The 25791-nt window shown below is 47.9% G+C and overlaps 1 protein-coding gene across 4 annotated transcripts in view; it reads right to left on the bottom strand.

The window, feature by feature from the left end:
• Positions 1-25791, bottom strand: part of Arhgef7 (Rho guanine nucleotide exchange factor 7) — a 108540-nt gene that overhangs the window by 40052 nt on the left and 42697 nt on the right. For 3 of the 4 annotated variants that reach the window (XM_076913810.1, XM_034520038.2, XM_034520039.2), the window contains exons 3-6: positions 12326-12410; positions 10851-10981; positions 7584-7785; positions 1785-1873 (exon numbers count right to left, since the gene is read on the bottom strand). In XM_076913810.1, the coding sequence (XP_076769925.1) occupies positions 1785-1873; positions 7584-7785; positions 10851-10981; positions 12326-12410 (507 nt within the window). Of the gene's footprint in view, positions 1-1784; positions 1874-7583; positions 7786-10850; positions 10982-12325; positions 12411-14226; positions 14293-25791 lie in introns of those variants that run through there. The other variant, XM_076913811.1, reaches the window with a different exon arrangement.

Genomic DNA, 25791 nt, shown 5'->3' with positions numbered 1-25791 from the left:
GTTCCTTAGTTTTAATTTATGCTGAAAGAAAATTATAGATACTGATAGACAATATCTTCTCTACCCTATTTTTTGTTCCTACTGTCTAACTCACAGTTTGGGTCTCAGTTCTTAAATTTACCAAATATTCTTTTGCTAGCTTTCATAGTGCCTGAAAATACAATGCATGTTCCCGGGAGGAGGTGGAAGTTCTTACTGGTCTTAACTACCTCTGCAACTATGAACCCAGTAATGAGTTCCCTTTGTAAGTTGCCTTGGTCATAGTGTCTTCTCAAAGAAACAGAAAAGTAACTAGAGATGTGGACTATAAAAGAAACCTTGATCAAAGTAAAAGGCAAAAGATCAGATGACACAAGACCTGGCAGTGTCTGCACCAGCCTCTCTTTCTTCTTTGGCCCACTCAAGAGGCTGCAGGGAGCAGAGGATAAGGCCAATGCCAATCAGAAACATAGAAGAAAGCACAAGAGTGTTGCAGCTTCCGTGTCTGCTTCGGACACTGGTAGATTACAGTCACTCAGTCTGCGTAAGTACACAAGAGAAAGTCACCCTGCGTTCTCTCCACACTAGACACCACAATTACTTCCTTCAGCAACACAATGTGCTTGGAAGGGAAGCGTGCCAAGTGATGAGTGACACATCCTAGACTGGGAAGGGTCTTGGCATAGGGCATCCAAGTCCTTCCTGGATCCTAATGGGAAAGATGCCTGTCATGCTAAGGGTGGAGCCAGGAGTCTCACTGTCAGGATACAACAAGTTCAGAGCAAGTAGGTTTTGTCACAAGCATGCCTCTTGTAACTGCATGATCTGGTCACTGGACTAGGATCTCATGAGCATCCTCAGAAACAACCAGGATACTTGCCTGCAAACAGAATCTGCCATGCATTCTGTTTCTAAATGTACTGCCTGGTACCATGGAAACCTCTACAGGACTTCAGCAGGTACCCAAAGGCTAATCACAAACTCTCTTCACATTGCATGGCCAATGCTAGCAGCATCCACATCATACTGCACGTCAAGTCGTTGCTCCGACAGCCAGAAGCTCGTCTCCCAACAACTCCGTGGCTAAGCAGCAAGGACAATTAGAGCCAGAATATGTCCCCTTCCACTGCAGCACGCCACCAGCACCTTAGCTAGCTTCAGTGCACGCCACAGGGACAAGCTTCAGGTGCAGGAACCCGACCCAACAGCTGACAGCACTTATCACATGTCAGAGTTCAGCCCAGGCAGCTGAAGGCCAGCAAGACCAGAGCAGGAGAGTCAAGGGCACCACATTATAAATAACACCCATCTACTGTTCAGACTCTAGAGCGGTGGTTCTCAACCGTTTAACACAATCGCTCATGTTGTAGTGATCCAACCATAACATCATTTTGTTGCTACTTCATAACTGTAATTTGCTACTGTTATGAACTGTAATGTTCATAATGTCTGTGTTTTCCAATGGTCTTAGGTGACCCCTGTAAAAGAGTCACAACTCGCAAACTGAGAACCACTGGTCTAAGCAATGCCTCTAACTCCATGTACACTGATGGACACAGTAATCTCAAGAAAGACAAAAGCAAAAAACTGAAACAAACCAGAACCTATAAAACTAAACGATATCTAATCCATTCCAACCAGCCCTATTGGCATCTGAAGTATGTACACTACGCCTTTTTAAACCTTACTTTTCAACACTCAATAGTCATAGCATCAGACTGCGACAAGACAGAAGCCTTGTGTGTGAGCAGCACCACGCGCCTTCCTATTCTAGGACACATGAGATGCTGGCTGCAGTTACTCACCACATTGTAATAGCTCTTGTTGATAGCAGTCGTATCGAACCCTTTGGGAGGGCTCTTCAAGGTCCCTGATTTGGGTGACACAGGCTTCTCTGCAATTAAAAAAAATAGAAGGACACTTTATTGGTCGAAGCCAAGGTAACAATCACACCAGGCCTACACGCCAAAGCCTCACCTAAAAACCAACCCTAGAAGGTGAAGGAAGGGCCTTGCACAGCCACTGAGGAGTGGACCACTTTCTCACACTGGGAACGCAAGATCACAGAGCCATGGGCTCTGTTACTGCACTTTTCACCCACCCCCTTCTCCCAGACTGGGGTGGAAGCATCTGAGAAATTACACTTGGCAGTGCCAGGAGAGTTAGTTCAGCCATACCTACAGCTTCACAGGGTCATAAATATAAAATGTTCCCCAAACAGAAGTGGAGAAATGTTAGCAGGCATATAAGGGTCTCAGAACACCAAGACCCAGAGCTCTGGGAATTCCACATGCTAAAACATTGGCAGGTGACAGACTTCTAAACAACCAACATGTGTGCAGACACACAAAGGGAAGACTCCGCCTGGGCTTGCAGCACACCTGTAAGGGTCTATGCCTAGGATGCTGCCACCTCACACCATCCACAGGTTCCCCACTCTACTGGGAGAAGGCATGTAAGCAGCAGTGGTCTGTGTCATCCGTCTGTCTGTATCTAGTAGGGCTTCCATGCGCATGTCCCTTATTTGCTCTCTGAGACAGGGGAGTCTACCTGCCACTGTTTCTATTGGGAGAAAGGAAGGGGGTGGATCCACTTGTCTCAGGGTTGGTGGGCTGTGGCAGACAGTCTGCCTGTTGTATGGCCCTGTGGGTCCATCTCACCATCACTGACTCTCCGGGTCAGGATGAAAGACACGCTGCCACATTTTCACCCCAGACACTCGGATTATTGCTTCCCTGTAATAATCCTGCTATGTCAATTCTGGTCACTGAGCAGAGGGATTCTATCCCTCTGAGTGTGAGGTAGCACTGTCCAATCTCTCTATGGCTTCCTTATTCTCTGCACACACTTCCTCCCCTTACCATCTCATAGCACCTGGCACTCAAGACTATTTCCAAGGTCCTAACACCAACTGCCTGTCAGGTACTCTTGGGATCTTTTCAACCACAAGGGTAACCCAAAATGCCCAAAGAGAACTCACGAGCTTCAACACTGGGTCCCCACCATGGGGACCTGCCTAAATGATCTTGCAGTAACTCATTGTTACGTTTTCCCAAACAGTTGAAAGAAATAACAAAGCAGAAGGTTTCCTTCTGGTTGAAGGCGCTCTGGCTATAGGATGAAAAATCACCCAGGAGAACAAATCATTTTGTAAGTGTAAGTAAAGGAAGAGGAACCCCAGTGCTTCTACCTGAGACCCATCTTTTCCACAGGCAGACTCAGATGTGAACTGGGAATTTCAGCTGTGAGACACTTTGTATCCATGGTAGCAGTGATTTAAACCTGGAAAACCTGGAGTTTGAGTGGTAAAGTGTGACGACAGATCCTGAACCCTTGAAGCAAGCACTCCTGTGAGCTCATGGACCAGTACAGGAGCTTACAAAGGCAACGGCAAAGCAAAGCTTTTCTAAATGGTCTTCTCTCTTCTTTTATTTAAACCTCGGAAGGCAACACCCTAGTCAATAAAATTCAGTATTTACTACAAGAACCAAGAGAAAGTTTGTCACAATGAAGTTTCAGGCTATAATGTTAATGAACAAGAACAGAAAGAATGGGTCAGCTGTCCTCTCCCGCTGAGGACTGCTACAGAGCACAGGGTGGATGGAAAGTCTGTCACCGTGTGTCCTAACACATTTTACTATCAGTTCTCAAAAGCCATGAGCCAGAGAGACTGCAGCCAACCTCACAAAGCCTCTGTTAAAAGCAAGCGGGTCTACAGCAAGAGGACCCAAGAGCCACTGCTCACTCCAAACACAGAAGTGTCCGCACACTCAATATCAGCACACATATATGCTTGAAAGGACATGGAGGGACAGGCCCAAAGGGTAGAGTTCACAGCACTCCTGGGGAGGGAAGAGGCAGACTTATCATGGACCTGGTACAATAAGCAAAACAGGACCTTTTGATGACAACAATCACAAAAAGCAGCCTTGATGCTTCTAACAACTGGCTCAGAGACTGCAAGGAAGGGACACTGAGCATACACCACATATGGACGCAACCACCTTAGAGCACTGAGCAAGCATGAAACTCCATGTAAAACAGAACCAGGTAAGCATCTGACCATTGATGTCTGTTCTCAGCAGCCCAGATCAGCCCCTAAGGATGGTCATCTGTGGCCACAAGCACAGGATCAAACTGACTACACATGACTTGTGCCTCCACATTCATTTGGCAACAGTAAACCCAGTACCATTGGCCCCCAGAACCTCCTGCCTCCTCCTCCCTTCTCCCTTGCACTGAGGGATATATGTGTGTCATATATAATCACACTCTCTGCTGTATGGATAGAACACAATAGAAATCTGTACATATTACACATCCAAAAATGGTACACATAAAAGCTGCATAACAACCAACTATGAACCTTCACACCAACTATGCACTGTACATACCAACTATGCACTGTACATACCAACTATGCATTGTACATACTAGAAGCTACATACATTATGACTTGCCAATTAAAGATTCTTACAGACTCCTGGACGGGCCTGTGCTGGGAAGTTTGTCAACTTGACCCAAGCTAAGGCCATCTGAAAGAAAGATTTTCATTGAAGAAACTGCTTCCACCCACTGAGTAAGCGGCTCTCCATCCATGGCCTCTGCTTCAGTTCTTGTCTCCATGTCCCTTCCTGTTTGAGAGCCTGTCTTTATGGTTAGGCTGTGTAACACAAAAGTCCTTTACTCCCCATGTTAGTTTTGGTCATGGTCCGTGTTCAGAGAAACTACTGAAAACGAGCCAGGCGTGGGCTGTCTCACCATACGAGGGAGACAGTCACTGTCAACCTTTCCCAGAAAGGCAAAACAGCTGAGGAGTGAGGGAGAAAACTTCTTTCAGAAGTAGTCTTTGGCTTTTTTTGTTTGCACAAAAGCTGTAAATCAAACCAAAATGGGATGCAAGAGAAAAAAGTCCAGCCAAGAAAGTGGACTCAGAGTCGGGCAGTGGTGGCGCACACCTTTAATCCCAACACTTGAGAGGCAGAGGTAGGTGGATTTCTGAGTTCAAGGCCAGCTTGGTCTACAGAGTGAGTTCTAGGATAGCCAGGGCTACACAGAGAAACCCTGTCTCGAAAAACCAAAACAAAAACAAAAAAAAAAAAAAAAAAAAAAAGAAAAGAAAAGAAAATGGACTCGGGCTTGTTCAGTGAGGAGTGACCCTCCTGAGCTTCAGTCAGGGGCGCTTTCAAACTGGCAGCTTTGTGCTTACAACACTAAGCACCAACTAGAAATTACAAAAGGAATCCAATCCCACAATTACAACACCAAATAAACTATTGGAAAATACAATACCAAAATGTGACTGTCTAATTCTAAGACTCAATTGCTGGCTACAAAGACATTGTTGAAATGTTTTTTATAATGTGTTTTTACACCATTCAGCCCAAACTAGCAATATTTATAATCAGACTGGCTGAACTTTTCTTACAGTCAACTCACATTAAGAGAATACTGTAAATAGGAGCTATTCCCAAAAGAGGCTACTTTCCTGTCTCATTGTCAAGTAGAGGACATTTATCATAACACTAATAAGCAAAACTGGAGAACCCAGGGACTGAGCCACCAACCAAAGAGTACACATGGAGGAACCCATGGCTCTAGCCGCATGTGTGGCAGAGGATGCCCTTGTTGAACATCAGTGGGAGGAGCAGCCCTCCAGCCTGAGGGGTTCGATGCCCCAGTGTAGGGGAATGCCAGGGTGGGAAGGCAGGATTGGGTAGGTAGGTGGGAGAGCATTCTCATAGAGGCAGGGGGAGGAGGAATGGAATAGGGGGGTTTCCAGAGGGGAGACCTGAAAAAGAGATAACATTTAAAATGTAAATAAAGAAAATATTCAATTAAAGGGGGGAAAGGGTAAAAAAAAAAATCAAAAACTGTAGGTCTCAATTTGGCACAAAACTATGAATTCAACTTGCCTCCCTGAAAACAGTACTCCTGAAGAGGGTGTGCTGGGGATCAAACCCAGCAGCCACACAAGTTAGGTATGTGCTCCAGCATTGAGCCACATCCCCAGTCCCCAATATACATCTTTGATGCCAGGGTAGCCTGGGCACACGTTAAACTGGCACAGACACACCAACTCAGAAATAAGACATAAGCATAAGGACTGAGGGTGGCCTGAAGGAACTGGCCTTACACACACAGCACTGGCCCTTCCTGAAGCTTCCTCTTTCCCCACACTCCACACCCAAAGTGCAACAGCAACCCCACATGCAAGGCACACTCTATGCATGCTGCCAAGAAACAACATTAAGTTTATATCTATTTGAATTATTTCCAGAAGTCACATGAAAAGGACTCTGGGACCTCCATGCCCACCTATTGGCATTTCTTGTGCTAGGTGAACTACAAATTCTGCAAGAAGAAATATCTGAGAAGTAAAAATGTCACGAGACACTTCTACTACAGCAATTCAAACGAGAGACTGCAGAAACAGCCACATGACTTAGACAAGCCAGAATGAACAACTGCCTCTCCTGAGCAGCTCTCTACGCCCAAAGGACCCTGCTTACAGCATGAGGGACTCTCCCCCAAAGGCCCTGCCTATGACATCTTTTTACTTGTTTCGCATTTTAACAAGAAAATCTTAACCAAGTGCAACAAGAAAGCAAGATCACATGCATGTGCAGGTGCGCATGCGCACGCACACAAACACACACACACACACACACACACACACACACACACACACACGCACACACACACGCACGCGCACGCACACGCACACACACACGCACACATGTGTGGTACACCCCTTGAAAATGAGTAGCCATCTTTCCCAGGCTGCTTCTTGACACAAGCAGTGGTCCACTACGAGAGAATTACCAAGGATGCCTGTATCAGGAAGGACAGTACTGAGTCTCAGGAACAAAGAAACTCAATGCTGCTGGCCCAAGTCGCTGAACTCCAGGACTTTCCCAGCCTTGCACTGATGACAAGTATGCATTAAACCATTAGCCCCAGAGAGCTTTCAATTCCAAGACACAAATCACAGCTCAGCAGCAATGAAAATGGGCTGGAAGCTGCTATTCACCTCTGAAAAACTTGTCATGAACAAAGTGTCAATAACAGGAAACAGGAAAATCAACACATTTCCATAGGAAAAAAAAAAATGGCAGAAATTACCCGCCTGTGACTAACTGGTTAAAACAAGATCAATGGCAGTAATAACACACAGCCTGGCCAAGACCATTGGGAAGCACCGATTATAACATGACACAGACTGGTGACATCACAAACAAGCACATGGTGGCTGCAGGGGCACACACCTGTGAACCTGGCGACTCAGAAGGCTGAGGCAGGAGAATCACTTGAGCTCGGGAGTTCCAAGATTACCTGGACATGATGTCCATAGACTCTGTCTCAAAAAGCAAGAGACAACAATTAACAGAGCGAAGAGGTTTTCTTAGACGCATTTGGGAATGTCATGATTTAACACGAAGCCAGCTTATCACACGGGGCCTTTACCCAGCATCCACGCACAGGAGGGGGAGTTCATGCCACTGACCACCAGACGCTTCCTCTGCACTCAATGCACAACAGGCACTCAAGACTACAGCGTTCACATCCTTTGGCTCCTCCCAGAGTCAGGTTTAGCCACTCACCACTTGGCTTGATCTCTCGCACATAGTTGCTGGGGAACCAGCCGGTCCTGCCATTGTGCGTGCCCTCCCACCAGCCTCCTTCCTCCACTCGTGTGACATGGATGACGTCGCCCTTGGAGAAGGAGAGCTCGTCTTCATTGGTCTGCTGGAAGTTAAACTTGGCTCGCACTACGAGTTGGCTGTTGGTGTTATCAGTCATGTCCTAGAAGACAGGTGGGGAGGCGTGGGGGAAATTTCCATCAAGTATGGTCTACTTTCTGAGAAAGTTACACTTACCTGTCATAAAGTGGCCAACACATCTGTACAAATGCTCCAAATCCCAACAGCAGAAAAGCACCAGGCATGATGGTGCATGTCTTTAACCCCAGCACAAGGCAGAGGCAGGGCAGAGACAGGCAGGTGACTCTGAGTTCCAAGCCAGCCTGATCTACAAGGTGAGTTCCGGCCAGCAGGGTGCTGCAAAGTAAGACTCTGCCTCAAAAATAAACAAGCAGCAGGAGAGCGTCTTTAAGAAGCTTAAAGCTCAGATCTCCCTGTGCACCTGGACCACTGTCAGCTCACAGCCCAGGAGAGAGGAACGCTATACTCCCACTCCTACAGGCAGGCAGGCACACAGGGACTCTGTACTCTCCATGGTCGCTCTCGCACACGCATGCGCTTTCTTGCTCTCACTCCCCCCCCCCCCCCGCCCCACCCCCAGCCCTAACCCGCACTGTACCTATCTCTACCTTGAAAACTAATCTCTATACCGTGGACATGCTTCCAACTACATAAAGCCACACTGTACAAGTGAGTCACTAATTTTTAGGTTATTCCCAATGCTTGTCTATGTACTCCACACCGTGTTTCTCATATCTTACAAAAGGCTCCACTAAAAATACTCATATATCCATTTTCATTGCAAATATAAACAAGTCTTTATGTTAAATTCTAGTACTGGGACATTCATAAAAACATTCAAACTTTAACAGATATTTCTAAACTCATCTCCAAAAAAGTTCTAAAACTTACCAAACAACATGCCCATCAGTACAAAGAACCCTTTTAGGATTCTAACCCTTTTAAGATTTATTCCAGAAACAGTAACAGGAAAACACCACCTCACATCCTGGATGGTGAGGTGCTCAGAGACAGCACTTCCAGGTCTCTGAACAGAGAAGGGCAGGCTAGCGGGGTGTGTGTGTGTGTGTGTGTGTGTGTGTTCTCTCTTCTCCACCCAGCTTGGTGAGGCTCTGTAGAGGCTGGAAAGTATAAATCTACCATCAAGCTACCAAAAAGACAAACCCGTAGACCAGCCTCTTCCCACCGCTATAGAAACAGTAAGTAAGTAAAATCTGCACCTGTATCTCTAGGGACCAGATACAGTACACCATTTACTGCACTTTACTCTACTGTAGGCTCATTCTACCTTCATCATGGGATGAGCCAAGGCTGACAGGATGCCCAGTCACCACAGCCCATTGGCATCTGTGAAGACTAGCCAGGAGTCCTGGGCATACCGGTGTTTTCTGGCCCTCCAGCCACTCAGATAGCAAACTGGAACAGGACCACGCAGGAACCCTTGCCACAGTGTCAAAGACAAAAGAGATGTCCCCCACTGCACACCAGACTTCATTCCATTCAGAAAAGGCTTCTCAATGGATGATCAATGATGAGCAACTCCAGATGAAAGGAAGCTAACACAGCAGAAAGAGCATTTCACTCTCAGATGTCCCAAATGGTTTAGAAAAGGGCCCAGGAGGATGAAATCTAATGCACTGAAGCAGTTTGACCATCTTCCGTGGATGCTGTACTAATAAAACCGTGTGAGAAGGCTAGCCAACTTGGAAACTAGTACCAGAGCAGTGTCAGGAAACACCAGCTCCAAGAAAGGGGGAAATACCATTACAACCTAGTCATCCCTCCCAGAGATGAGGGACATCAGGAGCGATGTTCACACTGACCTTGCCAACACTGAGAGCCACACTGAGGACTACAGCCACACTTAGCTGTCAGTGGATAAATATTCAGACCCAGACACTCAACAGCATCAGAAGAGTTCAACAGACAAAACGTGACAGTGTGTGTCACACATGAGAAAACCCTCATCCGAAGCTCACGGCACATGTACAGCCCATGCTGAGAGTAACCTGCACAGTAGTAAACTGGCTTTTAAAAACACAATAGGAATATGTCAGAAATCCACACTTAGACTCTGAGTAAGAAACACCTGTTGTCCCTTTCACCATGGCAACTGTGGGTGTTCTTTTTCTGAGCAGTTTCACATTTCCTCTTGGGGAACAAGGGCTGCCATCCCCACCAGCCGCACTGCGACAGGGTCTGCAGCCTCCCCTAGACATCCCTGTCAGCCTCCCCACAGCCTCACTCCAAATTTTACTCACAAGTTCTCCTCCGAGGGGGAGGGGAAAGAGAGAGGGCCGTCTCCATTCTTAGGCCCAGGGCAGCCAGAGCTGACTGAGGAAGGCTTAGGGGGCAGGCTTTAGGCAGACAAAGAGCTGCCTTCAGTCTTCTGCTCTAAGGGAGTTGCACACATTAGCAGGTGCCCCTCCGTGCAGTCTTTCCAGCCAGTGGGATGGCAGTCCTGATTCCCCAGTTTCAGTGACACTGGGAGCACTCCGCTGTGAGCCAAGTGAGCAAGTCCTTCCAAAGAAGGAACAGGACCGACCGCAGTTTTCCATGTACTCTAACTTAACTCAAAAAGGAAGTTGTAGGTTTGCTAATGGGGAGTCTTAAGGAGTTCACTGGACTGAGTTATGGATCATCACAAACTCTAGGTTTGGGTGGTTTCATGGGAACGTTACAAACAAAGAGACACAAGGACACGGCTGAACACACCCCTGAGCACTTCTGGGTGCTGTGCATCCTCAGTGCAGTGCCTGCTCCACAACCTGGGTTGGTTTGGCAGCAGGCTCCTGCGCCATGCCCTCTCCTCTCTGTGTGGCCAGACTTGTGCATAAATGTGCTGTTTGTTCTCATGTGCACAGCGAGCGTTACCTGAGGGCTGGATGGCAAAGCATTCACCTCTCTAGATGAGCAGCCTTCAAGATAAACCCAAATAAACAAGTGTCCAAAAGCACCTGGCTCGGTATCTGAAGGAATCCGGCAAAAAGCACACATCACCACACACAGCAGGAGCCACCCAGCAGTGCTAGGAGCCCAAGGTGGTCCACATTCCGTCTGCATGGGCCCCAGCATTCTCCCAAGCACTTTTGTAGACCCCTTGTGCCCCAAATGCCTTTGAATCAAATAATAAAATATTTTACTTACCAAGCTTCGGTACTGGCTCTGAAGCAATTTTGAAGTCCTACTGTGTGAAGACTGGGATCCCAGGGAATCAAAAGACTTTATCCGATGTGACGAGGGCCGAGCACACACAGAATCACTTCCTAGTCCAATGTCTGAAAAGGTGGCACACACAGGAAAAGTGCTGAAGACCCCCGATGCCATGTGCCTTAAACACACACTGACTCTAAAACTGGGCCAGTATGGAGGGGCACACCACAAGTCCACAACAAAGCGGGTCATTTACACGTAACAAAGAGCAGACTCTTCTGCTTCATAAACGATGCATTCATTCCCCCAATTACCTCTCCAGGGACAATCTGGAGAAGAGTAACTTACTGGATCTCTAGTGTAATTCTCAACAGTTTGCAAACAGTTCTATAGATGTTTGTAAACGGTCCCTTCAACTGGAAAAACAATAACTGTTCAACGAGGAACTGCCAGGCACTTAAGTCTCCAGCACAGAGCACACGTGTCCTTCTCCAAGACCACATGCCACACATGCCACAGCATGGAGGCAGGGATGAACAGCCACACGTCATAGAATGATAAGCTAGTGCTTTCTGCAGACAGCACACACAGAAGCAGCTGGCAGAGCCCACCAGAGCATGCTCCACAACACAGCCCACCACTGACCAAACATCACTGTGGGACTCAAGGCCACACTAAACAAGAAGCTTGAAAACCAACTGGACTGGCTGGCTTTGTGTGTCAACTTGACACAAGCTGGAGTTATCACAGAGAAAGGAGCCTCCCTTGAGGAAATGCCTCCATGAGATCCAGGTGTAAGGCATTTTTTCAATTAGTGATCAAGAGTGGGTGGTACCATCCCTGGGCTGGTGGTCCTGGGTTCTATAAGGAAGCAGGCTGAGCAAGCCAGGGAAAACAAGCCAGTAAGTAACATCCCTCCACTGCCTCTGCATCAGCTTCTGCTTCCTGACCTGCTTGAGTTCCAGTCCTGACTTCCTTTGGTGATGAACAGCAATGTGGAAGTGTGAACTGAATAAACCCTTTCCTCCCCATTTGCTTCTTGGTCATGATGTTTGTGCAGGGATACAAACCCTGACTGAGACGCCAACATTGTGAGTGGTGAGGAGTGTGAATCCACACATCCTCGAAATCTTCGCCATGTACCAGTGAAGACACAGTCACACCCCAACAGTGGCACACCCCAGTGTTCTGAACCAACAGCCCCTACTCCTGCTCTAAATCAGGAGGCAGGAAATGCAGGGCTCAGGTAAAGGGCAGTGTGCTGAGTGGCTCCCAGTCACTGTGCTGAAGGCTCCCTGCACCAGAAGTGCTGTCCGAACGCACAAGCCCAGAATCACAGAGCACCATCAGCAGAAGGTAAAGCCAAAGCAGCTTCCCTCTCAGTGCAGTAATGCTCATTGAACCTTGAGAACAGAAAACCAAAGACATGAGCCTTCACAACTCACCTTGAGGACACATGAGTCTCTTACCTGCTGTCACTTTATTTAGTGTCACCAAAGAGCTGAGGACCTTGTTAAAGTTCTGCCCCTGATACAAATCATTTGCATCAAAAGTCTGAAAGAAGAAAATAAAACAAAAAAATTAGTACTGAGTTTTATGCTGGAACAAAATAAACAAAACTCTCCTGACAATAAGTGGTTTCACCTGGTCAGCAGCACGGTCTGAAACACCAAAGAGACAGCACAGCCTCCAAGCGGTTCCCTAGGAAAGGAGTCCACTGGACCCCCTTGTGAGACATTTCCTTGTGGGGCATCAAGCCCTTGGAAGGACACCAAACCTAACCGTGCTCCCTTTTCTATCCAGGTGAGGCAAAAGCCAAGGTGCGAGCCAGGAGCCAACAGTTAAAGGCACCCAATAAAGGCTCAGGGTGGCTTGCAACCCTCTCTCCTTAGACTATAAAAGCCCATGGACATGGAAGGGAAGTAAACTAAATTCACCCCATTGCACACAAGGCACGTGCAGACGGGAAAGCACAGAAGATGACAGAGAACGGGTGAGACATAAAGTGGATCCCAGAAGAGAGACAGGGTAGCAGCCTCTGCGCAGAGTTCTAAAGAACGCAGACTGTAGGCAACCCCACTCTGATCCAGGGCCACCTAACCACTCTGACCCCGAGTCAGTCACACCACAAGATTAAAGCAGGAGAGACGACATGTACATGAGCTAGCCTGGGTATAAGACATCTGAAAACCAAATGTGTGTGGACATACGTGTATGTGTGGCAGTGTGTATACATTTGTGTGTTATGTGAATGTACCACCAACCTAAACCGAGGAGAAATAATGTACAAAAGATTACCTAGTTATAGTTAAACACATCTGGCTTTGTTTTGAGGAGTGTGTGTGTGTACTGGGGCCTGCTTGCAGGTATGCTAAAACACGTTTCTTATACAAATAATTTTGATAACCAAATCATCTAATACTGTGTCCTAGGAAAACCTCTCTAGTGCAAATTAAAGAAAGAAAAGCTTAAATGCCAAAAAATGTATCCATATTGTTTCTCTCTTGAAGCAAATTGGAGCTATTGATTCTCTGCTCTGGGATAAGCACCTATGGCTGGCACTGCGACTCTGCCCTCCTCGACTCCTTCTTTAGCCTTTCTCAGTGCCAGGAACTCCCTCCTCCGCCTCCTTCCTGCCTTCCCACACCCTACCCCCTTCCTGTTGGGCCTTACTCATCTTCCTTCCTGAAGGAGCGCGCCTGAGCCCTACTTAGCTCGCAGAAATCCCCCAAGTACATTTCTCACAGGGAAAACTTCATGGCCAGTGTTGATGTGTGCATTCCACCCTGGATCATAAAGCCCAAAGAAGCTGACCAGACCACACATCTCACACTGCCTAGTTAATGTCTACTGGGCCAGTGGATCTGTGGGTCACCCATCCAGAGAGTCAGACATAGCTCAACAAAGAATTCAAGTGTCAAAACAGTTCAAAAAAGAAGGTTGCTGAAAGTTCCCAAGAACAAACCAAAGCACAAACCTTAAAAGCTAAACAGTGACTGTGTCAAGCCCCACTGGTCTCCTCGGAACAGACTTCCTCTGACCCTCCCGGCAGAGCCCTCAGAACCTTTATGGCTACAGTTTGATTCCTGGGCTGTAACATCTGTCTGTGTCTGACAGAAAGCCAGCCCAAATGGGAACTCTGTCTAAGCTCCTTTCCCTGTTCTGACTTTTTAAGGGTCACATACGGGTTAAGTTATATCTTGTTAAAGAATAAAAACTGTCCTGTCTAGGCTTGTTCCCTCATGCAAATATGAAGCTCCCTTAGTTATAAAATGCTACAGTAGTGATCTGTCCTTCAGCTCTCAGTGTGTCTGGAAAATTCAAGCTATAGTATATTCCCCCCAAAACACATACACAAATGTCCACTAACCTTCATTATGGCAAAGCAGAAAGTCACAAACTCCAGAACAACAGGATATGAAATATGGGAAGCTTCCTGTTATTCCAGGATTATATAGCTCTCCTACCCAGATACCACGGAGCACCTGACTGGCTGCATCTGCCTGCCAATGGGCTTCAGCATGACGTCAGAACTCAGCAAACCTACCGCTATCTTCCTCCTCAGGAAACCCAACAATGAAATGAGACAAACCAGAAGGCACGCTCTAAGCCTGGGAGCATTCAGACAGGACTGCTTTTCCAAGGAGCAGAACAGACTACTTCCCCAAACAGCAATCTAGACAACAAAAAGCAAAAGTCCTTTAATTCAGAGAGCGTTCCTGCCAAAGGAACCAGGAAACAGGTCCAGGACCTTCCCTGAAACACCTCTCATAAACCACTCAGTAACACATGGGCTCTGCGCCCAGAGCCATGAGGTGTCTAGGACAAAATGCACAGCCTGGACCCACACTGGGTTTCACCAAGAAGCTAACATTGCAGGCTGGCAGGGAGGTTGGCTTTCACAGTACATGGAAGGAGTATGCCACTGTCACCATGTAGACCAGAGGTCCACATCTGCTTCAGGAACATGTGACTACCCATCTCCTGCCATGATACTATCGAGGTGTAGTAGAAGCCTGTGACCCTGGCTCCACAAGCCATCGCTAAGCACACGTCCAGATCTTCAAAGACTCTACAATCTGGCCTAGATGCCACTTCCTGCCATAGCTTCTTCCACACCTCTGAAGTGCTCTGCCCAGGCATATTCCTTAGTTTATGGTTATTAATGGTATCCAAATGCAGTGTCAGGCTTAGCTCTTATACAAATGCATGAAACAGGAAAGATGTGGTATCAACTATCCAATGTCTACCTGACAAGCTGGCAACATCAAGGTGATCCTGTGAGCTGGCATGAAGGTGCCAGGCCACCTGTGGCCCAGATATAGTACTTCTGAGCAAACTGTAACATTGTCTCAATCAAAAGAACAGTAGGATAAACAGAAGCCTAACTACCTGGCATAGTTATTAAGAACTTATCCAGCCCAGAACTTTGCTATCAGGACACAATTTTCTGACCTCCTTTCTCTCTCTAGCCCAGGCTTACTACACGGTAAGCCCTTTCCTCACTACAGGCCCCTGAGTAAGTCTTCATCCTGCAGGCACACAGCACTGGCCACCTGGCTGCGGCTGTGGTCCATCACATGCAGTTCCAGGAGTCTTGTGGGGAGGTCAATAAGCCTCTGACCAGGTTCCTCAAATGAGACCAGACAGGCCCAAGTGGAACTGCTGTCAAAAATGACAACTAGCTACAGCAAGCAAGCAGAACTGGTCAGAGAAGCCTCTGCTTTAAGCACAGGGGTGGGGGAGTTGTGCACAAGCAGTGTCAGTCAGCAAGGTGAGACCTTCCAACCCCAAACACAAACAGGAACAGACTGTCTAGAACAAAAGAACTTTAGCATAGTGCCTCCTACTCTCAGGATGCTGTGACTCAAAATAAAAACGATTTTAAGTGCCTGTCACACTCCTTAGCAAACAAGGGTCCTCTTCCACCCCAAATCAAAAACACAGAACTTATACAGTGTTGGCAGCTAAGACTTCACAGAAACTCAGAGAGAGAGAGAGAGGAAGGGAGGGAGGGAGGGAGGGAGGGAGGGAGGGAGGGAGGGAGGGAGGGCCGGCCAAATGTATGCTAATCCACTGTGAGGAGCATTCCTTTCCAGAGGACCCCACTGTGTCCTTCAGTAGGTGACCAAGCAGAAGAGGACAAACAACCCAGGTGGACTCTTCTACCCTGGCCTGTTCTCTCCATGGTGTCATCCATGGGCAGCGGAGCAAGCACACATGCCCACAGCCATGATCTACACGCAGGAGCATGAACTGCAGAGTGTGAACCGCTGAGCAAGCACACGTGTCCATGCCCGTGCTCTACACACAGGAGCGTGAAGAGCAAAGCCCTGCAGTGACACATCTGTCAGTGTTCAGAAGCAGCTTTCTGCATGAATGTGGGTCACAAGGGAACACCACTACAAGGCTGGTAGAAAGAGGTCTGGACTCCTTGTGCCCTCACTGCAAAGATAAAACTCCCTGGTGTAAGCAAAAGGAAGTCTGGGCCTGCCCTTGGAAGCCCTGTGTGCCATGTATTCATTAGGAGTCATCAGCAGAGCCCACGTCAGCAGACAAGGGAACACTCCTTCTTGAGGGAGAACAGTGTCTCCAGACTACCAAGATGTAAGTCAACCTAGACAGAGGAAGGAGAGCCACACAAGGAACCAACACACAGACACAGCATATAATTTAAAATTCAGAAGATTCAGTAGCAGCACTACATAAAAACAGAGCCCATCAAGACACTCGTGCGCTGATATCCTGACCACACAAACATAAACATCACTGGCCACGAAACTGATGTGATGCACCTTGAGATACTGAACTAAAAGCAAACAAAGCAGAGTGACTCAGACCTAAATGACTAAATGGTGTCCTTATCTGGCTATACCCAGAAAGCGCCAGGGAAAGGTGTCTCTCCTCCCCCATCTCCTCCCACCATCTCAATAGAATGAAGATCCTGTTACGGGACAGACTGACCCCAACACCTTGACATCAATTAGTTCCACTACCAGAGGTTTATGAGGAAGCTATATTCACTCATACACACTCACACTTTCACACTCTCACACACACATACACAAACACACATCATGAGTCTTGGCAGATATTTCTGGACTGTTGCTTGCAGGGTTTAAAAATATTTTTTTGTCCTCATATTGTCAAGTAAAATCTGTGATTTCAGAACAAGAATGACTGATAAATGAATGGTAAGTTGTGCTATCTAAGTGTAATGCAAAGGCCCACACTGATCCGACAGTGAAATCTATCCCTGGCTCCTCATCTCCGTGGCTCCTGCAGATTTTGAACTTAAGTCCACCTACTGCTCTTCAGGGATAAAAAATAGAGCTTCATAATGGGTTTTAGCAATTACAGCACTTTCACCTAAGATGCCCCTAAACAAGTCAATTTCCTTTCAGATAAGAATCAAATCTTACTCAGTTTGCAGATTTAGTTCATCGCCATGCAAACACTATGGCAGGGAACATATTCATAAAAGCAATTATCTTTCGTCATTTCCAGAGGGGCCTCCAGGAGCAAAAGTGACAGTCAAGAACACAGTCACAGGAGGACAGGACAGTCATCTACACACTGCTGTTGTCTATGCACCCTTCCCAAGCCTAGGAGAAACTTCATAAAGCACAGCTAGAGCAATGACAGCATCCAGTCAAGGCAGAGTAGAAACGAACTTGTTGAGGATAAATGTCACACCAGTGCATGCACAGCCGAGACCTTCCAGTTCAAGCCATCTTACACATAGGGAAATAAAATCTGACTCAGGCCATTTGAACTCTGCCCTGAATAGTACACTGCCAGCCAAAGGAGGGGAGCATGATGCTTCAGACACCAGGAGACGGTGCAGTCCCACAGGTCACACGGACATCCCATAATAGCTGACTCTCCGTCCTTACTTGGCAAAGCACTGCCTGCCTGTCACTAGACCTGAACCAACCACAGCAGGACCCGAACAGAGACATAACACCTGCTTGAGCTAAACCTAAAGGAAGTGATGTCTACAGCTCTAAAAGACAAAGGCCAGACTTGGACAAGTGCTTCCAGATCCACTGCAAACACTGCTCTCCTTCCTCCTACTGCACACTGAAGCGAGAAGTCAAAGATTTTAAATGGGGGACGGAGCTCGGAGGGGCTCCGAGCAGTAGGCATCAGATTTTGAAGACTGTTGGGGGAAGCAGATGGGTTCTGAAAATCCTAAGGGAGTTGGGAACAGTTCCATGAAGCCACATGATACCAAGAACCACAAGCAACTGCACCTGCACCCACAGGCCCTTTTCCAGAAGTTGAACAGCACCTGACTTCTCTTTATACTGGCTCCTAAGAGCAGATCAGCGTCAGATGCCCCTGAGTTCATGGGACAGACACTGAGAGGAAGAGGGGTCAGCATTCCCGCCCTGAGCTCAGTAGCACTGGTTGAGGAAGAAGTGGAGTGCGAGAAGCTCAGGCCAAGGCCCTGCTCCTGGACAGCCCTGTAGCCTCTCCGCCAGCTCTTTCTGCCACCCACCCACATGATGGCACAAACATGCAGGCTACTGTCAGGGGACTGGGTGAGGATGGGGCTCAGTGGTGGGTGTGTCTGTCAGACCAGGGCTAGATCACAGCACCATATTGAAAATGAGGTCTGACCAAGGTCAGACCATAGAGAAGATGCACCTTGAGCACAGCTAAAATGCTCTTGTCAGCATGAGGCTCAAAAGATGGAAGGAGGCAACCCGCTAAGTCTTGATCTGAAAGCAGCCCACCTGCACTGGTATTTATGCTTTAGATGAAACAGGTGCATAAGTAGCCATGATCCAAGAAACATCAAAGGCCCAGATGAGAACAACTCTCAAATAAAGCCTCTCCCAATACCAGAAAAGGGTGGGAGGTGAGATGGGAACCTTGCCTCAGCGAACAGTGAAGGGAGCAATGCAGCCCTACCCCTACAGTAAAGTGAACCAGGGAGATGGGACAGCCACAACAGGCCTGCAGTAAGCTCTCCAGGCTCAATTAGAGTCCCAATGTCCTTACCCTTGCATCAAGAAATACAGGTTTCTGGCCTGGCAGACTGCCACACAACCATAACTCCAGCTACACAGAAAGCTGACACAGGAGGGAGGAAGGGTCACAAGTTCAAAGCCAGCTCAGGCTCTACTGTAGAATGAAACTGTATCTCAAAAAGTAAATGACAGTCATCAAGGCTGAGGAAGCAGGTCCCTGGGAGAGTACTTGCCTGTCAACATTTAAAGAGGACCTGAGTTCAAAACCTCAGTACAGGGGGAGGGGGAAAGTGAGGGAAACAACCCACAGACCACAAAACACAAGACTGTCTAGTATTGCCACAAAGCCGTACAGAGCAGACTGGGGTGCAAAGGGACTGTGGACAGGGGAAGCTCCAATACGCCATGTTCCTTATCTTCTGAGACCTAAGGAGGATGTGGGAAGAAAGGGAGTTTGCAAGTAGAGATCACAGGCCTCCCGACAACTAGACACAGCAGCGACAAGTAGCTGCAAATATCACTTTAACCAGGCTACACACAAACTCCAAGGGAAGCCTGTGAGCAGGAAAGAATAGGACAGGCAGAAAGATGGGCGATGCCATCGAAACAGTGGAAGAGAGCCCTTCTGTGCAGTGCTCTGTATGTCTTGCTATCCAGCTCCACGTGGTTTCCAGTCCCAATCTGCACATCTGGTCTCATCATGCTCACCAGCATGACCCTGAGAACAGAGTCTGAGGACAACAGACGCCCCCAAGCAAGCAGCCTTCCTCCTGTGACTCCTCACTCCATTTCTCATGGAACAAGTCCTAGTGCTGAACAGCTTCCCTTCAAAATGTCTGGGGATCAAGGGTCTGGCTCAGCAAGATAAGACAGTAGTTGTGTGTGGTGGCTTGGCTGATCCCTGAGGATGACAAGATCCTCATGTATACCAGCTTCTGTTTGTCTCAGTCCCCAAGACCAGGAACTTGTTCTCCACCCCTCACTTCTACCCAACCCAGACTGTAGAGATCTTTATTAACCAGTCAGGGATAACTTGGGTGCGGGGGGGGGGGGGGGGGGGGGGTGGTTTATACAACAAAAGCTGGGATACATAAGGAGATCCTCTTCCTCGAGGGGGCAACCACATCTTGGGGGCACAGAATTTAGCAACTGAATACAAGCAGCATCAGACCAATCCCCTGAACTCAGCACCCCCAGAGACAGAGGGGGAGTCACTAAGTGTCCTCTTCATAAAATGCTATGGGAAATTAGTACACCTTCATGCAAAATCCTTGCCAAAACTGTTTAACTAGAATCAAGCTACAAGGTGCATATCTCACAGACACATAACTGTAATGTGAGCACCTGCAGGGAGGGAGAGAGATGAGATGGGAGGAGCATCTCGTGCTGGAGGAGCATCTCTCTCATGCTGGGGGCCAGCATGGGCTACACAGCAAGGCTGGCGAAGGAGCTAAAAGACAATGGCAGAAAGACAAGCAGCAGCTGTGCTGGGAAGTCCCCTTCTTCCCGGCTGCTTTCACAAAGATGCTCTCCCATCTGCTGGTGGAAAAAAGTATCAATAGTCTTACACAGGTGTAGACCCTGCTAGCTACAATACCAACCTGTCCTCACAGTAATGACCAACTGTTTTCTGCCTGGGTTTTAGGCCTTTTCCATGGGGAAAAAATGTGCCTGGTAGTGTAAACCTGGTCAAAGGCTTATGGCTGGGATGGTCCTGGCTAAAGGGGAGTTGGAGAAGGCAAATGAACTACTCTGTTGTCTGCTTTATGGACATGACAAACTGCCTTCTAAATATGTTTGTACCCAAAGGACAGCACTCCTCAGTCTTGTTTTGGAAACCTCTGTTTACAGTAGGTAACACTCACAGAGACTCTTAACTAGTCAAAGTCCTGAGAAGACGTGGCTGAGTGCTCAGTCCTAACCAGAAGCTCTATGTTACCCCTCCATGGCTCAGGACCACTGCAGAAGGCAGACGTGCTGTGAAGCACGTTGTCTGGACATGACATGGCTGTCTACATGCATGAATTCACAGGGAACAGCTGTGTGTACAAGACTAGGACTATCCACACTCCATCATGGGGGAGAAGGGATGCATAAGGGGCCCAGCCGTCCTGGAGGAGGTGCAGGCAATAACAGCTACTAGGGGAGGGTGGGTTACAAGTCACACCTGCTCACATAATGCTTTGTCCCTGCACTCCACCCACCTAACTCCCCACCTACACTAATGCAGGCATCCCCAGTTAAACACAGTGGCCCCCAGGGCAAAGACATGAAGAAGGCTAGGAACTTGTTGGGAAGACAAGGTTCAGTGGGAGGGAAAGGGGAAGAGAGGGTAAATGGGAGGACACAAAGTACACTATATTTATGTGTAAATTCGTAAAGAATAAAAATTAATGGTTCCAAGTCATGAGTGATAAAGGTGAGGAACAGATCTTTGTTAGAAATCCCTGAAGAGGCGTGTCAGAACGAGAGAGGCACGACTCCACTCGCTCAGGAAAGAAAAGCTGCATGTCACTCCGAGAACACAATGCACATCTGAACACGGACTAAACAGGAAATAACAGATTTCAATGCTAAGTGCCTTACGAAAGCTAGCATCTATCTGTATGTTAACATAGGCATTGAAGTATTTAGAAGTACTACCAGGTCTATAATGTAGTTTAAATGCTTGGCAAAATACAATTGAAACAAACAAGTAAAGACTTGCAGAGCTAAAACTCAATGCAGAGTGTCAATCCTGGACCCAAGGTGTTTTCTATGGTGGTCTTCCAGACAGTTTTCCACATAAGAAACACTCCAGGGAAAACAGGTCAGAAAGCTCTCTGGCACCCACTCACCAACCCTAACCTTGAGGTGGGGAAATGAAAGCACCCATTCTCCAGTGCAGGCGGCAGTGAGCAATCCTGTAAGGCCCAACTGCCCTCTCCAGAGACTGCAACTTCAAAGCTCCCAATCCTACAATTTACTCAACGGTAGGCAGGTAGGCCAAGTTCTGTGGACCTACGGCTGGAGAGAAGTGTGTTTCTCATACCTGCTCTTGGCTACCAAGCCTTCCCATTGCTCTGTACTCCTGGGAAGTCAGCTGCCCCGTCCCCCGCTGGGTAACAGGTGCCATCCACGCCCTCAGCAAATCAAAGTCCAACAGAGGAGCTGGCCAGCTGTAGATACCAAGCTCACCAGCTGTCCCCATGACCTGAGAGTGTGTCTGTAATGCTCCACACACTGAAGCCCACAAGGGGTGGGCCCCCTTATCTGTAAGCCTCTACAGAGGAAAAGGCGATCGTTCCCTGGGGAGTAGAGTGTATAGGACACAGGAATCAAAGGCACCATGGGAGAAGGAAGTTACGAGAGAAAACACCAATAAAGCCTAATACAAATTTGGGCAGAAATACATATTCTAGGTCACTTTATTTTTAACACATATTCAGTATATAGAGACTTCACATCCAAACACAGTGCAAGGACTTGGGTTTTATTTTACTTATTCAGTGGGAACCTGTCCTCGGCTGGTTCCCAGAACACAAAGGGCACTCAGAGACACAAAGATGCAGGACAAACAGCTTTCAAGAAAAGGGAAGGATCTGACATCTAAGCAGACAATGGTCTTGATTTCTGGATCTGTTTTCAAAGGAAAACAGAAAGAAGCCTGTTTCACTAGACATAGGAGGGGAGGGGAGAAGACCTAATTCAGCAACACAGCATCTACCCAGCTGGTGCAAAGCTCTGGGTTCCATCCCCAGCACTGTGTGTGTGTGGGGGGGGGGGGGGGATTAGTAAACAGAGGGGGTGAACGGTCATTGTGAGTTAACTGCAGGATCCCACAAATACAGAGACAGCAGTCACTCTGCCCCACGGTCTCAGCCACACCTCTGCATCTCCACCTTCATTCCACAGCCACTCATCTGTCATGGTTGTCACTGTTTCAGTTTCCACAAGGACTGAGAAGAAGGTAAAAGCACGAACGTCAGTGATGCATTTCCCCACTGTCTGGCCAACCGTGAACGTAGGATAAAGCACCCTTGATATACAGCAACTGTGGGCAGGGGGAAGCTCACTTCATATACAGAGCGCCTGCTCCTTTTCCTGCTCTGGCCCTGTGGCACTGAGACTAAGAAAGGGTTTCCCAGCAAGCTTTCCAGACCCACATAGTCAAATGAGTCAGTCCATACAAGCCACCCAGCTCAGCAGCAGCATCACCTAAGGTGACAACCATAGCCTGGCCTTGCACTCTCACCTGCACTCTCACCTGGAGACTTGGAGGTAAAGCCTTGCCCTGTCTCTTCAACAGGCACATTAGAACCTACCCCAAGCCAGTAACTGCCCATAAGTCCATCCACTGGGTTCCCTGCGAGATGTAGACACAGGATGGCAGTGTAGAGCTCTTTGTAGACTCCCCTTTCACATACAGCCCTTCCCAGGATCCCTCAAGCCTCCCTCCCACTGTGAGGACTAAAGGAACAACTTGCCCCTGCAAAGGACCTGAAATGGCTCTGGGCATTCTCCATCATCCCAGAGCAGAAACACACAGGCCAGAGAAAACAGATGCACGGTGTGTGGTCCCGCCTCAGTTTTGCTTCCCCTAGAACTGAAGAAACATGGCGGGTACCATTCCTAACTAAGCTCAGGGTCCTCTAATTCTGCAACTTCTACTATAGTAGCTCCTACGTCTCTAGGATCTGGGCATCCTTCCATTGAGCTCTGCCACCTGGAAGCCAGCACTAAACCAGGAGTCAGCACCAGCCAGCAAGTGGCACACAGCCACCCATCAGCCATCTGTCCTCTCAAACTGATCCCACATCAGGGCTCACAGCACCCACTGGATACAAGGCAGAGTTCACATAAACATCTGACATAGGGACACAAAGGTTACTATCCTACTACATTTGATCTGTAACAGTTTATGCAGCAAGGCTTTGAAAAGCCAAACAAAAATTCTGTAGTTCTGAGGATGAAATAAAGGTATGCATGGGGAGGAAAGAGGAGAGAGACTGAGGTAACACAGACAGGACACAACTCAGCCCTGCCTGCTGCTGATAGTCTGGCGCTATTATGTACTCAAATACTAAGTACTGTGTCCTAAGATCTGGTTGCCCCAAGACAAGAAATTCACACGCGCACACACACACACACCAGCTTTTGTTGTGTCAACCTTGCCCCCCCCCCCAAGTTATCCCTGATTGGTTAATAAAGTTGCTGACAGAAGTTAATAAAGCTGCTGATCAGAGAAGTAGGCAGAGCTTCAGTTCTCGGGCTTGGGGTCTCAGGTAGGGACCATGAGGAGAGCCAGCAGAGGAGAAAGGAGGAGTAGCCATGGGGTAGCACAGACCATGAGCATATGGCCATGAGGACTGGCCTGATGGAGCAGAAGCAGCCTGAAGGGAACATACGGCAAGCAATATCTCAGGAATTTTGACAGGGAAACAGACAAGATAGCTTAGAAGGTCAATATCTGCCCAGCTCTAATACTATAAGGCTTGTGATAAATTTTAAAGGTCTCTGTGTCTCTTACATTAGAAATAGCTGTCTAAAAAGCTAACTGCTAGTGAATTAATTTCCAGCATTAATTAGTAACAGAATAATCACGCTACATCTACTATTTGTCTTGGATAACAACCTAAGGCCCTAAATGGGCCCCAAAGTTTCTGAAGGATGCCCAAGGTCTCTGACAAGTACCGCAAGTCCCCTGGTTGGGCACCCCATGAACTCACTAAGGGTTCCACAAGCTTCTGGACAGACACTTTGGGGAGTTTTCTAGTTCAACAAATGTCTACTTAGTGATCCACAAGCAAGGATAGATACTCAAGACCCACAGACAAGCAGACAGTCCAAAGCACCCAGAAAGAAGGAGGCACGGCACGCGAGACAGTTTTCACCGGCCCAGATGACAACTCTGAAAATGAGACAGAAGGCAGGTTCTCTGGGCACAGGAACAAGAAGGCATGATGGTCGCTGGCACTGAGTTTCCAGGCACTAATGCCACTTCACAGGAGTTGGTGGCAGAAGTTAAACGTGTCAGTAAGTTGATACCTGTGAAGCTACAACTCCTAGCACAGGTAAGTCAGTCATCATTACGGGCATCTCCAGCAGTTGGACACTACTAGAAGTGCAGGCCAAGAGCACAGAAGTCAAGACAAGGTGATGCCATTAGAGACCAGTCCTCTAAGGCCAACTCTTGGACAGGCCCAACCTGCACATTCCCCTGGCAGTTAGGCAGGAGAGTGGCAGAAATGACAGCCCAGGTCATCAGAACACTGGGCTAGAGAGCATGTGAGCCAACCCGCCATGAGCATAACGAGGAGGAGGAAACAAGTTGGGGGAGTCTGCATGCGATGCACAACCTTCCAAGGACAGATGCTGTCCTTCAGACTTCAAAAACAAAAGGCACAATTACAGCAGCACATGTGAACAGCTCATTTGTCACCCAGCACTAAGACAGAAGGCCAAGAACTCAACTCTAAAGAGGACATGCAAGAGCCAGCCCCTGGACCACACCCCAGCACACCCAGCAGTTAGAATAAAATTCACACTTAGAAAAGAGGAAGGATGCCAAACGAGCAAAGCTCCAAGGCCAGACTCTCTACCCAGCCTGGACATGCTCAAGGCCTCCATGCCCCATGTCCTCATGGAGACAGGGACTCCCTACAAAAGGCTGCAGTGAGGATTCTCAGACAACTGGGTCTAGGAGCCAAGGAAAGGTCTAGAGAGCCCAGATCAAGACATTCTGCAGCAGAAAATGGAACAAGAGAGGACCACACAGGACTCACCCCCTTAACCCTCCCACACCCACCCACTCACTCACTCACTCACTCACCTCTAACAGCTAGCTTCTGACCCACATACTCAGCTCCACTTAGGCCTCTGTACAAGCCACAGTGTACTGGGCTCTCCCTTCCTTCACATAGAATTTCCTGGAAAAGTTCCAGGCCTAGGTCCTTACCTAGCACCTATCCACCCTG

The sequence above is a fragment of the Arvicanthis niloticus genome, chromosome 16 (genome assembly GCF_011762505.2).
Source record: "Arvicanthis niloticus isolate mArvNil1 chromosome 16, mArvNil1.pat.X, whole genome shotgun sequence".
In the NCBI taxonomy this organism is placed as follows: Eukaryota; Metazoa; Chordata; class Mammalia; order Rodentia; family Muridae; genus Arvicanthis; species Arvicanthis niloticus.
This window is presented reverse-complemented; position numbering and strand designations above follow the sequence as displayed.